Here is a 14,299-nt window from a genome sequence, read left to right as displayed (position 1 = left end):
TATTTAATTTTCTAAAAATTTTGCAAGTATGAAGAATATAAGAAGAATATGTCATCTAATGGTGGATTTGTTAAACTTCATTTCCAATAAAAAGATATTGAGTAAGGTTATAACTTAATACTATAACTAATTTTATAGTTAAATTTTGTCCATTTTTTATTATGAGAAATGTTACGTTCATAACATTTTCACAACAAATTCTAGATGATAAATTGTTATTGGTTACAATTTGAGTACATCACTGAAATTGTTTTTTTGTCAACTAAGAACAACTTACCACTTAAGATTTATTGAGAAAATTTTGTAAAAGTATTGTTGACAAATTATTTTTCATTTTTTATTTTATTAGGTAATTTTCCATCTCCATGTGAAAGAGGGAGAGAAGAACCTCCAAATGAGGTCCTGCTTCTTGTGGACAGAAAGTTGCTTTTGTAGGTGAACCAGTCAAGAGGGAGGGATTGCTGAAATTACATAAATTATTCTGGTCGACCAGAGGTTTTTAATTTATATACCATTAACATTGAGTTAAGCTTGTCAATAATTTCATCCCCCTTTGGTTGTCCTCTCGGCCTTTCTTCTAACAACATTGTGTATTTGTGTTATGGACAATCAATAGGTATATGCAGCAGCTGGGCTTCCTGTGGTTTTCTTCTTTACCTTGCTCTTTTTCAAAAACCTTTCCCCATCTTATTAATCACAGCCCAGCCTCGCGGTTTTCTGACTGCAAACTCTTCTACTTCATGGACCAACAGTCGTTCTGCTCCCAATTCTGTGAAATTTAAAGATGGATCATTTGTGAGAATCATACTTTCCAGTCAACCCTCCAATATATACCAGGTAAATACCTGTGCTTGTGGCTTCTTCTGTAGTCAAACATGCAATAACAGTACACACTTTGCCATTTTCAGTCTTTATTATTTATCCGCAAACACCACTCTGAGTGATCATACTCCACATGTTTTATGGTCTGCTAACCCAAAGAATCCAGTTAGCTACGATGCGACTTTTCATCTCACCTTAGATAGAGGTTTGGTGTTACAAAACGTTGATGGAACTATAGCGTGGTCGACAAACATCAGCAGCGACAAATTTGTGGCTGGTCTAAACTTAACCGACAAGTGCAACCTGCAGCTTTTGGATGAAAACAATGCAACAATTTGGCAATCTTTTGATCATCCAACTGACACGCTTGTTATTGGGCAAAATTTGGTGCCAGGGCAGCAACTTACTAGGGAAGGAGGATTGTTTTCGCTCTCTCTCACCACTTATGGGTTGTTTGCTTATTTCAATTTTTATCCTCCTCAACCCTATTATTCTTATACATTTAGTAATTCTTATAAAATTAGTTATGCTCAATTTCAAACTGAATCCTTTGATTTCATCGAAGGAAACCGTTCATTTTCCAAAATAATTATTAGTTCAAGTCAATACCAAATTTGCTATATGAAGCTTGACGGACACTTGAGAGTGTATGATATTTTCTGGTAACAAGTGATATTGGTTTCTGTGGTTACCCTACGGTTTATGGCAATTATTCTATTTGTACTACAAACGACCAGTGTAGTTGTCCTGGACCCCGAAATGGGACAAGCTATTTTCAGCAAATCCAAGAAAGGCGGCCCGACCTCGGATGCTCTCTGGTTACTCAATTGTCTTGTGAAGCTTCCAAATATCACATTCTTTTAGAGCCCCAGAACGTCACATACTTTCCCTTTAGAAAACAGTCATACTTTCAAGATATAAATCCAGACCACCAAGATATAAATCTAGAGAGTTGTAAACAGGCATGCTTAAAAAATTGTTCTTGCAAAGCTGCTATTTATTATTCGATCTCCCTTGTTGGGAATTGCTATTTACAATCCCAATTTTTTTCACTGAGGTCCATTGTTGAAGAAGAAGAAGAAACTTACTTTGAAGTGTACATCAAGGTGCAGAATAATGTTCCTCCTCAGCAGCAAAAAAACCAGCTTCAAATAATATTGGGATCCACTCTTGCATCTTTTTTTGCTTTGCTTCTTTTCATTGGAATACTTGTTTTTCTATTTTGGAAAAAGGAAAATGCTGATGAAGCTGAGTATTCTTTAGATCTTGTACCAGGAATGCCCACGAGGTATTCTTATGCTGATTTGCAAGCAATAACAAAACAATTCAATAAGGAGTTTGGTCATGGAGGATTTGGCACAGTTTTTGAAGGGACTCTATTTGACGGTACAACAGTTGCAGTGAAGCGTCTTGATGGTTTTAGTCAAATCAAAAAATCGTTTTTGGCTGAAGTTAAGACAATTGGTAGCGTTCATCATTTCAACTTGGTGAGACTAATTGGATTTTGTGCTGAAAAATATCATAGGCTTCTTGTTTATGAGTACATGTCCAATGGATCTTTAGATAAATGAGTATTTCATAAAACTCTTGATATGTTGCTTGATTGGCAACAAAGAAAAAAGATCATCCTTGACATAGCAAGGGGACTAACTTATTTACATGAGGATTGTAGACAAAAGATAGTTCACTTAGATATAAAACCTCATAACATCCTCTCAGATGAAAATTTCAATGCAAAAATTTCTAATTTTAGGTTGTCTAAACTATTTAACTGTGATCAGAGCCAAGTTCTTACAATCATGAGAGGGACTCCAGGCTATATGGCTCTAGAATGGTTAAGTTCAATAATAACTGAAAAAGTGGATGTGTATAGCTTCAGAATTGTGCTCTTGGAACTATTGTGTGGAAAGAGAAATTTTGATCGCTCTCAGTTAGAGGAAGCAATGCATTTACTTCATCTTTTCATGAAAAAGATTGTGGAGGAATAATTGTTGGATTTGATTGATACGTATAATGAAGATATGCAATTACATGGAGCTGAAGTTGTGAATATGATGAGGGTTGTAGCATGGTGTTTGCAACATGATTTCACAAAGAGACCTTCCATGTCCATGGTAGTTAAAGTCTTGGAGGGTGATGTGAATGTTGAATCTGATCTAGATTATTATTTTTTGAATCCAACTTTACCAAGCATGAGAACTGGAGTTGATAACCAGGAAGAGAATCTTGTTGTTGTTACTCCATTATTGCCTTCAATCAGGACCACGGTGACTTTTTATTGTACCATCTTCATTACTTGACCAATGAGGTAATTTTCCCTACTTGTAATAAATTATGTCTTCCAATTTTATAGCAATCAGATGTAATTTACTATTTGATAAATAAACTTATTGTATTGTTGTGTTCCTCCTAAGAACCCGTGCATAATATATAGTATTGTTTTCCTAAGTTCGTACAATAGTTGCTGCATAATTATAATTATGTATGTGTATACAACTTCATATTTATGTTAGAGTCTCTCTCTTTCTCTCTCTCTCTCTCTCTCACCAGTTCTTTATGATGTCATTCTCCACGTACCATCATTGGTGTTTCTTTGAATGAATACTTAATCGCAGACATAGTTTCGTTTTGGTGATAGACATAATTGATTGGTTGGTGGATTTTTGTAAGCAATGAGTCACTAAAAAAATTAACATGGTTGTATATTTTGAAAATCTAAACGGTGTATTGCATCTTTGTTTATGTTTTTAACATATATGTCAAATTACGTTTAAATTGAATGTTATTAACTATTCGATCCATAAACTTATTTTTTATGCATTATTATTATTATGATAATTCAATAGTTACAAGTGGAGTGAGATTTGAACAGTGGATGTCATGAACAAACCAAGATGTGCCAATCAATTGAGTTACAATACTTTGGACTTTTATGTATAATTTAAGATTATAAAAAATTGAAATTTAAATATTTGATTGATGACATAGTTATAGGTATTTAATTTTCTTAAAATTTTGCAAAAATGAAGTATATAACCAATTGAGCTAATAGTGAATTTATTAAAATTCACATATAATAAAAAGATATAAGGGGAGTTTGTAACTATTGCTTACAAATGGAAAACTTTGTCGTTATTATATATTATTTATGACAAAATTTTGCTACAAATTTGGTTGTAGCCTAAGGTTACAATTTAACTAAAAAAATCAATATTACTGCATATTTTGAAAATCTAACTATTGAATTGCAATTCTTAACACACATGTCAAATTTGATGGAAATTGGATGTTATTTACTATTTGATCAGCAAACTTATTTTTTATGCATAATTTTATACCAATAAAACTTATAATTTAAATATTTAATTGATGATATAGTTATTGATCTTTGATCTCTTAGAGTTTTTATAAATATGAAAGATATAAAAAGAAAATTTAATCAAATGGTGAATTTGTTAAAATTCACATTTAATAAAAAGATAATGAATGAAGTTACAATCTTAGACTACAACTAAATTTATTCCCAAACTTTATTGCCAAATTTTGTACTATTATTTATAGACATATCTAATGGTTAAAGAAGCCCAACAAGTCAGCGGTGTTGCTCCTTTCATTGATTGCCGTCGGAAACCCATGCAATGAAATGAGTCCTATTTGATCCAAAACCAAGTACTAAAGCTCACACTGACCCAATCTTAAGTAGGCTTGAATTCTCAACATATAGTCTGTGGACTCATTGTAGTGGAAAGAAATTGCTATTGACTTCAAATCACCTCCTTGGGACAACACTGCTACTAGACAATACACTATAGCTTGTCTAGTCACTCATCAGCATAAAAACCAGCTCATTTCCCTTTTTTAACTCCCAAGAAGAAACACCCTCAAAATGATCTAAACCAAGCTCCATATTCTCAACTTCTCAAATTCTCACCTCACTCTCCCAAACCCAAAAATGCCCACCACCACCACTACCACCACCCTCCTCCTCCTCCTCCTCCTCTTCACCACCACAACCACCACCTCATCCTCCCCAATCCTAGGCCTAGACTCCTATCTAGCCCAACAATCACGCCAAGACCCACAAGCCACAAACGACACCTTCCTCACCCTCCCAACCTCCCTAAAAAAATCCCTCTCCTCCCCATTCCCTCTCCCCTCCATCCCTTCCCTCACCTCCTCCCTCCTCTCCTTCTCCGTCCCTCTCTCCCTCCACATCCGCCTCGTCGGCACTTTCCCCCCTAACTCCCCTTCCCTCCTCTCCTCCTTCCTCTCCACCGCCTCCCAACCCCTCCACCACTTCCACGTCATCTCCCCTTTCAACCCCCCTTTCCATTCTCTCTCCATCCAACACACTCCCCACTTCGATATCGCCTTCTCCCCTCCTTCCCTCACTTCCACCCTCTCCGAATCCCTTTCCTCCCAAATCTCCAAATCCCCTTCCCCCCTCCGCTCTTCCCTCCTCTCCATCCCCTTCTCATCGATCGATACCATCGTCTCTTCCGATTTCCGCAGCGAAAACGAACACGAAAACCGCGACGGAATCTTCATCTACCTCCTATACCTCGGCCCTCAATCAAAACCTTACGCTTACACCTACTCCGACTCCCATTCCTCCGCCGGCTTCACCGATTGCCTCGGAACGATCCACGCATCCAAAAATCGGTATTTATGGATCGACTTGGCCGCCGGACCTGTCGATTACGGCCCGGCTTTGTCCGGCGACGGCGTGCTCCCGCGCGGCGAATTCCACCCCCTCGCCGCCTTCCACAGCCGCCAGAAGTCCCAGAAATCGCTCCTCGCCGACGTATCTTCCCTGATTTGGAGTGCTTATCAGGTACTCCTCGTTCCTTCTTTGAGAATTCCTGTTCCTTTTGAGAATTCGTTGCTGGTTCAGTTCATACATGTTCGTAGTGGTAGCGCTAGGGATTCGAGTTCGGATGGTTTGGATTGGAAGAAGATTGAGAGGACTTTGAGTGAGGATGGTGGATTGTTGTTACGTGATCAAACCTTGAGGTTTAAGAATTATGAGGTGAGTTTCGATAAGTGTCCGATTTGCTCGTTCGCAGTTTCTAGGTCGATTAACTCATACACCTCGAGGTTTCTTTTCGATAATTATACGTTGATTGTGAATGAGTATTTGGATTCAAAGCGTTTGCATCAGATATTGTTGGAGTCGGGTCAGGTGTTTAGGAGTGAGGCTGAAATGCCAGTGGATAACGATTTCGGTAGGGTTCTTCCGGTTTATGTGTTTGATTTGGATTACAATAATCATTTGTTGCTCGATCGGTATCACCAGTCTGTTGCTTTTAAAGACATGGTTATCGCGGTGAGGACTAGGAACACGCAGACTGTGAGTGATTATACTTGTAATGGTCGTCACATGTTTACTCAGACGAGTAGTCTTGAGAGGCCGCTTGTTGGTTCGATTCTGCAGAGCATGTGGGGGGTTTCGCCTACCCATTTGTTGTGGAGCCCTAGACATAATAGTACTTTGGTGGATTATACATGGAGCGTAGGGCAGACCCCATTTGGGCCGTTCTCGGAGAGTTTGTCATTGTCTTTTGTGCAGAAGGATGCAGCTAAGAGGAGTGTTCTTTTGACGATGATGAATTACAGTATAACGAGTGCCATTGATTTTCTTGAATCCATTGCCGAACATGGTGGTGATAGGAAGCTACTTAAACAGAATCAACATCTTGTGTTCGAACAAAGGTGGACTTTGTTCAAGTACAAGCTTGACAAAGCAGTTTCTGCTTTGTCACATTTGGATTTTGAGATGGCTTTGTACTATTTGAAGTCTTCTGATCATGATCTGTATGCCATCCACTCTCTTGTCTATACTGCTTCTGATGAACTGGAGGCATCACTGGTATGCTTTAAGGACCCACCATTCCCATGGACTTTGGTTTCTTTCTCTGCAGGAGGTTTGCTAGCTCTCTTTTATGTTTATTCAAAAAGAGACAAACTGTTCAGAAGTAAAAGAAAGCAGTTTTGATGCTCTTCAGATGAACCTCAAGTTTGTATCATTTGAATGCAATACTACACATGTATGTTGAAAGAGAGGTTAGTCAGAGGTCAGAAACTAGTAACTTATCAAAAAGAGGTCAGAAACTAGTATTCAGTTCACAGAAAACATTTTGTACTGCAGTTTGAGCTTGCACTTTACCATGTTCTTATACTGTTCTCTTAGTTCTTAATACTTTTCAGTTACATGCTTTAATTTCATGACTTGTCAGATGGATGTTAGCAGTTTGCACTTTGATGGAGCTTCTGTGGTGATTGTTATATATTTTTTGCTGTTATTGTTTTTTATTCTTAAACCTTTTTTACTGACTGCCACTAGAATCATTAATATACACATACTCTAGATGAATGGTTGTATTTTTTCTCTTTTGCAATGGAAAATTTTGCGTTGTAGCTAACTTCACTCTAACTGGTAATTCTATTGTTTGTGTAACCAGTTGCATATGATGAATCACACAACTACTAATGTTGATACATGATACCATCTTTTGTTATCATTATCATTAATGTTATTCCCACCTGGCTTCAATCTATAAATATCAGATAATTGAATCTGGATGTCTAACATAGGAAATAAATAAGATGTCTAGGTAGCTTTGTCACATAGATTTTGGGCCCTCCCTGTTCAAATAATTGAATTAAGTTTTCAGCTTAGGATGAAGATTAAATGTCCGATCAGTTTTGAAGGTCAATGCATCTGCACTTTTGGACCTCCTGTTTAGAGTCATTGATGATTCTACTGTTATGTAGAATCATAATATGGTTGGAGCTATAGTTCATTACTTAAAAAATAACAATAACAAAGAAAGAGAAATCTATGAACTTATTAAAAAAAGTAATGAAATCGTTTTCAATAATCTGCTATCCTTGTTTCGTTGGGATACAGCTTATTCGTATGCTAAACATTCTATTTTGGATCAATTGATACCAAAATTTTTAGTATTTGAAGCACTAACACAGATTTATCTTTTAAGCGAGATAAATTGGAGTTTCAGAACATAGCATCTCAGTTTGCTCCAAAGATTTGCTGCTGTTCAAGAAGTTATTTTGGCCTGTTGCTTATATATATATGTTTGTTGTAGATTGCTTGTTTTATGGGTTTTATGCTCTATTTTCATGACTTTCCCTTTGAACGTTAGCAGTCATAGAGGTTTGGTGAAAATTGAATGGATCTTGCAACCCCTTTTTTCTTGGCTATACCAATATATTCATTCCTCTAAGACCAGTTATGTAATTCAGCATTTTAGGCCTTGTTTACTTTTGCTTGCAGCTGGCATAATTGTGAAGAGAAACCAATTATTATTATGATTATTTTGATAAGTTTGTGCCCCAAAGAAACCAATTGTTGTGTTCTTACATAATACTAAATATGTCTCACATCTACTATTAATGTGTTCACGATACAATCATATAATTGCAACATTAGTTTCTATCTTGCTGCTGTGTGCTTATACCAATTGATTGAATTTAGATTGTTAATGTAGAAGCCAGCTGATGCTTCAATTTACTTCTGTAGATCCCGTGTGATGATGGTGATGAACTGATGATGATAAACATGTAAATACCTGGATATGTACTTGTGTAGACGCTATATAGAAAGATTATACTAGATAGGTGCTTGTGGTCCTTTTTGTCTTGCTCTTTCTTTGCATTGTAGGTAACTACATTTTAAAATCCAGAATTTTTTGGAAATACCATTCAGATATTGTATGTAGATTGTGGAGAATCTTATGGTATTATATTAGTTCTGCATTAAGAATTTGGTTTTATCTGGGTTTATATGTAGAACTGAGGCCAGTAAGTTGTGCATATATTATGATTCCAGTGTCTATTGGTACCAAGTATGGACAGATTTATTTATTTATTTTGCCTCTCTCTATTCCATTCTATTGCTTACTATAAAAATGGTAGGTTCAAAAGAAAGTGATTTTCCACTACTCATAGTTGATCACTTAAGAAAATTGTAGTAAAAGTTGTGATCGTAGAAAAACCAGTGTCCCAATTATATATATGTGTCTTCCCTTGTAACTTCTCTCAATTACTCTAGGGTCATATTTGTACTTCAATTGAATTTCATTAAGAAGCACGTTTGAGCATACCAAAGCATCATGTTAGAGCATTCAACCAAAATCTTAAGCAGTTATTCTTCATACTTGAGTTATTTGGACCCTTAAAAAAAGAGCACGTTTCTTTCTTTTCCAAACCTTCGTTGGTTTGAGGAACCACCACCTACGCTTGACTATGTTGTGTGCGTGCACCCTTCCACTCTAGTTCACATACAATGGTTTTTTAAAACAAAGTCTTGGACGCACCTAATTTTACCCAATTAATGTGTCAACTTCTGTTTGGTGCATATTAAGTTGAGTGTCAATAGTGGAGCCATCTGAAAATAATGTTGCTCACCCCATTGTCAACTCAGCAAGATGTGAAATTGGGTGCCTAAGTGTCCATAGTTTTTTTTTTTTTTTTTTTTTAAGAGAAAAAGGGAAACTGTTCTATTACGTCTTAAGGACTTTCTTGCATCTCACACACACACACACGGATCGAGCTGGGTCAGGCATAGACATTATCTCACCTATTGATACATTTAATTTTAATTTTTATGTGAAACTGTTTTGATCTCTCTCACACACATGGATGTTTACTTTTATAGATCCTCTGTGTGATCATAGTGACGAACTGATGATGATAAACAGGTAAATATCTGGATATGTAATTGTGTAGATGATCTGTGTAAGAAGATAATACTAGATAGGTGCCTGTGTTTCTTATGGAATTGTATTAGTTAGCATCAAGAATTTGGTTTTATCTGGGTGTATATTTAGAACTGAGGCCAGTTACCCGTGCATATATTATGTTTCCTGTGTCTAACTTGTACCAAGTATGTGAAAAATTCATAGAATGACCCCCAATGTCACTGTTTATGGACAGAAATTGAACTATTAATTTTTTTTTTCCTATTCTATTCCTTACTAAACACTTGAAATTCAACAGATGCCCTTCTCCATTGATTGATTAAACTCCTTTGGATTTTTCATTCCCTAAGCTCTTATTATTATTATTATTTTTTTAAAATCCAAATGGGAGAAGGAAGCAACAAAAAAAGAAAAAAAGAAAAAAAAAAAAAGATGCTGCCAACTGAAAATCAAATTATGATAATTATGTTGCAGTGTGGTTAAACAATCTGCCAAATTGTATGACCACTTGTCAACTTTATTTTTGAATGAGGTCTCGAGATTTTTAGAACACTATAGTGAGTAGATTATGGGGCTGATCCAGCAGGTCTGCGCTAGAGGTCATCTTCTTTCTCAGTTTGAATGGTGAGTATTTAGCACAGAACCATCAGAGTCCCTAGTCATTGGGCGTATATTTTAGTCTATTTTCTATTTTTAAGCATGCCTTTGCCTCTTGAAAAACACAAGAAATAACTGGCACAGTTACAAGTATCTCTACAAGTCAAGCATGAAGCATTTCTTATGAGGATTCTAGATGCTTGTCATTAGAAAAGTGTTAGATTAATATTATATTTCAATTTGCAAGATTCAGATTGATAACGAATTAAATTTCATGTTGCAAAATAAAGTTTACAAAACATTAAGAAAAAAACGATACAATGCATTGAAATCTTTTTAAGATATTGTTATTGTAATACACAACATTTTTTTATTCCTTCCATAGAAGCTCAAACAATAAGGTTCTCAATCGAACAAGAAGCACTCTCTCCAACCGCATAAGTTTCTTGGTTCCTCAATTGCCATAGGGAAACAGCATGTAAGGGTTTCATTTTTGGTTTCTTTTGGGAAAGAAATTCTTGAGACACCCATTTCATTGTTGGTCGAAACTTTGGTTTAGCATGTAAGCATGCAAATGCAATTGTAGCAATGAAGAAAATATCCTGGGCAACTAGACGGTTTGGAGGTGGAAGACGGATGTCTAATATTTCAAAAAGCATCATATTTTGGTGTGATGGTGATGATAATGAAGTCAAGAGTTCACCTGGATGTGTTCCCATTAATATTTCTAGTGCTAGCACACCAAAGCTATAAACATCACATTTTTCTGTCACTTCCATAGTATATGCCAGTTCTACACATAAAGAAAAGAACAAGGAAAAGTATTAAAAAAAAGAGTAGTGCCTTTATTTTTCTTGAATTTTCTTTTGAACTCTTTCTTTGTGAATTTTTAAATTTTTTATGAAGAGGTTGGTTTTTATATAAAATTCCATTGTGAAAATGATTGTTTGCTACCATGAATATGTGGTTTGGTTCATATAACAAAACAATAAAGTAAGCTAAGTAGCATGATTATCAAGAAAACCCTAATTGTGAAATATGGTATAGTTGGAAAAGAAAATTCACTTGGAGCAATATAACCATAAGTCCCAACAAGTAATGTTTGATTGGAGGAATTCGAATCAAGAAGTCTAGCTGTGCCAAAATCAGAGACAAAAGCCTCCAACTCAGAGTTAAATAGAATGTTGTTGCTGCTTATATCTCGATGAACAATAACTTGGACACATTCATGATGCATATAAGATAAGGCATGTGCTATACTTCTGACGACAATCATTCTTTTCATCCAATCCAATTGCACAGCCTCATCATCATTGCTTAGGATAGAAAACAAGCTTCCCATTTCCATGTACTCATAGACCAAGAACATGCATCTTTTATGCAAACAATAGCCATAAAGTTTAATAATATTTCTATGTCGAATTTCTGTTAACATTTTGATCTCATTTTTGAAACTCTTGCCAAATGTCGGATCCTCGGCTTCTAAACGATGAAGTTTCTTTAAGGCAACCACTTTACCATTAGGCAACTGTGCTTTGTAAACACTACCATAACTGCCTGTTCCAATACAATATCTAATGTCAAAGTCTTTTGTTGCTTCAATGATGTCTTCATATGCAATTTTGCCATCATAATTCCATATTGAGAACAAGTCCCCATTCTTTGTTTCCATTGGATTAGATTTAGTTTTCTTGTCCCTGCTTTGAAAGAGGAAAACACACCCAAGAATTACAAGCGCAGGCAAAAAGCCGAGAACAATAAATTTTATTTGGTGGACAATTGATCTATTTTTGTGTGGGAGGCAAGGAGGGAAACCTTTGATGTCACCACATAAATCTTTGTTGCCCAGGAATGTGTAAGATGAAAATTTTAAGTAGCCATTTGGGATCTGACCGTGTAAAGAATTGTAGCTAAGATTCAAGATCTCTAAATGCTGTAGATACCCAAGTTCAAATGGAATCTCTCCAGTGAGCTCATTATTATTAAGGTACAACTCCCTCAAATAATACATGTTGCCTATTTCTTGGGGAATGGAACCATTGATTTGGTTAGAGTGAAGAGACAAAATAGCCAAATTGGAAGTACCCAAAGAAGAAGGGATGGAACCACTGATTTGGTTCAAATGAAGAGACAAAGTGAACAAATTGGTTATATTACCCAAAGAAGAAGGGATGGAACCACTGATGTGATTCAAATCAAGAGACAAAATGACCAAACTAGTTAAATTACCCAGAGAAGAAGGGATGGAACCACTGATCTGGTTCGAATGAAGAGACAAAGTGTCCAAATTGGTTAAATTACCCAAAGAAGAAGGGATAGAACCACTGATGTGGTTCAAATCAAGAAACAAAGTGACCAAATTGGTTAAATTACCCAGAGAAGAAGGGATGGAACCACTGATGTGGTTCGAATGAAGAGACAAAGTGACCAAATTGGTTAAATTACCCAAAGAAGAAAGGATGGAACCATTGATTTGGTTCTGATGAAGAGACAAAGTGGCCAAATTGGTTAAATTATCCAAAGAAGAAGGGATGGAACCACTGATGTGGTTTGAATCAAGAGACAAAGTGACCAAATTGGTTAAATTACCCAGAGAAGAAGGGATGGAACCACTGATGTGGTTCGAATCAAGAGACAAAGTGACCAAATTGGTTAAATTACCCAGAGAAGAAGGGATGGAACCACTGATGTGGTTCGAATGAAGAGACAAAGTGACCAAATTGGTTAAATTACCCAGAGAAGAAGGGATGGAACCACTGATGTGGTTCCAATCAAGAGACAAAGTGACCAAATTGGTTAAATTACCCAGAGAAGAAGGGATGGAACCACTGATGTGGCTCGAATGAAGAGACAAAGTGACCAAATTGGTTAAATTACCCAGAGAAGAAGGGATGGAACCACTGATGTGGTTCGAATCAAGAGACAAAGTGACCAAATTGGTTAAATTACCCAGAGAAGAAGGGATGGAACCACTGATGTGGTTCGAATAAAGAGACAAAGTGACCAAATTGGTTAAATTGCCCAAAGAAGAAGGGATGGAGCCATTGATTTGGTTCAAATGAAGAGACAAAGTGACCAAGTTGGTTAAATTGCCCAAAGAAGAAGGGATGGAGCCAATAAGCCTGTTATTATTGAGGTTCAAGGAACTCAAATTCTTATTGTTTCCTAATTCTAGGGGAATAGGACCATTGATTTCATTAAAAGACAAATCCAAATTGGAAAGATTGGTTAAAAAAGCAAGAGCTGAAAGGATTGGTCCAGTGAATTTGTTATTATTTAGACTTAAATCTTGAAGATTATTTAAATTTCCCAATTCTTTGGGGATGGAACCTTTGATTAGATTATGAGAAAGGTCAAATGTCACTAATTGAGTGAGGTTTGCAAGTGAAATAGGCAACTCACCTTCCAGAACATTGTTGGATAGATCAAGGTAGGTAAGCTTCGAAAGTGTACCTATCTCATGTGGGATGCTCCCCCGAAGTCCCGTGAGAGAAAGACTGAGACGGATCAAATTCGGGAAGCAAGAGAAGTTCAATTTACTTATCTCATCTCCTAGATAGAACCTAGCCATGTCAATCTCTGTGACGCTTCCGCCATCATTGCATGTAATGCCATACCACTGGCAATGACTTAAGTATTTACCGTTGGAAGGAAAAATCCACCACCTAGTCTCCATCAGAGCCTTCGCTTCTAGTTCTAGCGCTGGTGATTTCGAAGCTGCCATAGAGACAGCTGCATTAACCATTGTTGTGGCATGCATGAAGATACAAAGAACCAATGCTACTAACAGAATGGAAATGGAGACAAAGGAAGAGGGAGCCATGTTTGTTAGAGTGTATGATTGATTGATGAGTGCAAATGCAAGAACAAATGGTTGATTGCTATATACATTGATGACTGAACATCACTTTAAATGAGTGCGCTACTTTTTCTTTTTCTTTTTGACTTTGAATGAATACCAACGTGATTCTCACCAAGTACTATTGTCTTTTTGGAACCTTCCCGCAAGATTTCCTCCATATAATTATATCATCGTGGAAATTAATTTATCTTCGAATCTTCCTCGTAATGCAATTGAAGCCAACATTTTCATATTCCACTGTCGTTAGTTTGATTGTTTAGTCAAGATTCTATCTAGAGGATTTGCAGCGTAGCTTGCA

At 36.4% G+C, this 14,299-nt stretch overlaps 2 protein-coding genes and 1 pseudogene across 2 annotated transcripts; 2 read left to right on the top strand and 1 right to left on the bottom strand.

Moving 5' to 3' along the window:
• The first annotated feature begins 394 nt into the window (after window positions 1–394).
• LOC126703625 (G-type lectin S-receptor-like serine/threonine-protein kinase SD2-5) lies at window positions 395–3,122 on the top strand (annotated as a pseudogene).
• Window positions 3,123–4,655: 1,533 nt separating this feature from the next.
• LOC126715097 (uncharacterized) lies at window positions 4,656–7,052 on the top strand. The gene has a single exon (XM_050415533.1). The coding sequence runs from the start codon at window positions 4,775–4,777 to the stop codon at window positions 6,815–6,817; it is 2,043 nt and encodes a 680-aa protein (XP_050271490.1). The 5' UTR covers window positions 4,656–4,774; the 3' UTR covers window positions 6,818–7,052.
• Window positions 7,053–10,996: 3,944 nt separating this feature from the next.
• Window positions 10,997–13,967, bottom strand: LOC126715096 (probable leucine-rich repeat receptor-like protein kinase At1g35710). The gene has a single exon (XM_050415532.1). The coding sequence runs from the start codon at window positions 13,960–13,962 to the stop codon at window positions 11,113–11,115; it is 2,850 nt and encodes a 949-aa protein (XP_050271489.1). The 5' UTR covers window positions 13,963–13,967; the 3' UTR covers window positions 10,997–11,112.
• Window positions 13,968–14,299: the final 332 nt, after the last annotated feature.

Source organism: Quercus robur, chromosome 2, assembly GCF_932294415.1.
Source record: "Quercus robur chromosome 2, dhQueRobu3.1, whole genome shotgun sequence".
Taxonomy (NCBI): domain Eukaryota; kingdom Viridiplantae; phylum Streptophyta; class Magnoliopsida; order Fagales; family Fagaceae; genus Quercus; species Quercus robur.
This window is presented reverse-complemented; position numbering and strand designations above follow the sequence as displayed.

Excerpts from the sequence above, each read along its gene's own strand:
- LOC126715097 (XM_050415533.1), top strand. The coding sequence starts at position 4,775 with ATGCCCACCACCACCACTACCACCACCCTCCTCCTCCTCCTCCTCCTC.
- LOC126715096 (XM_050415532.1), bottom strand. The coding sequence starts at position 13,962 with ATGGCTCCCTCTTCCTTTGTCTCCATTTCCATTCTGTTAGTAGCATTG.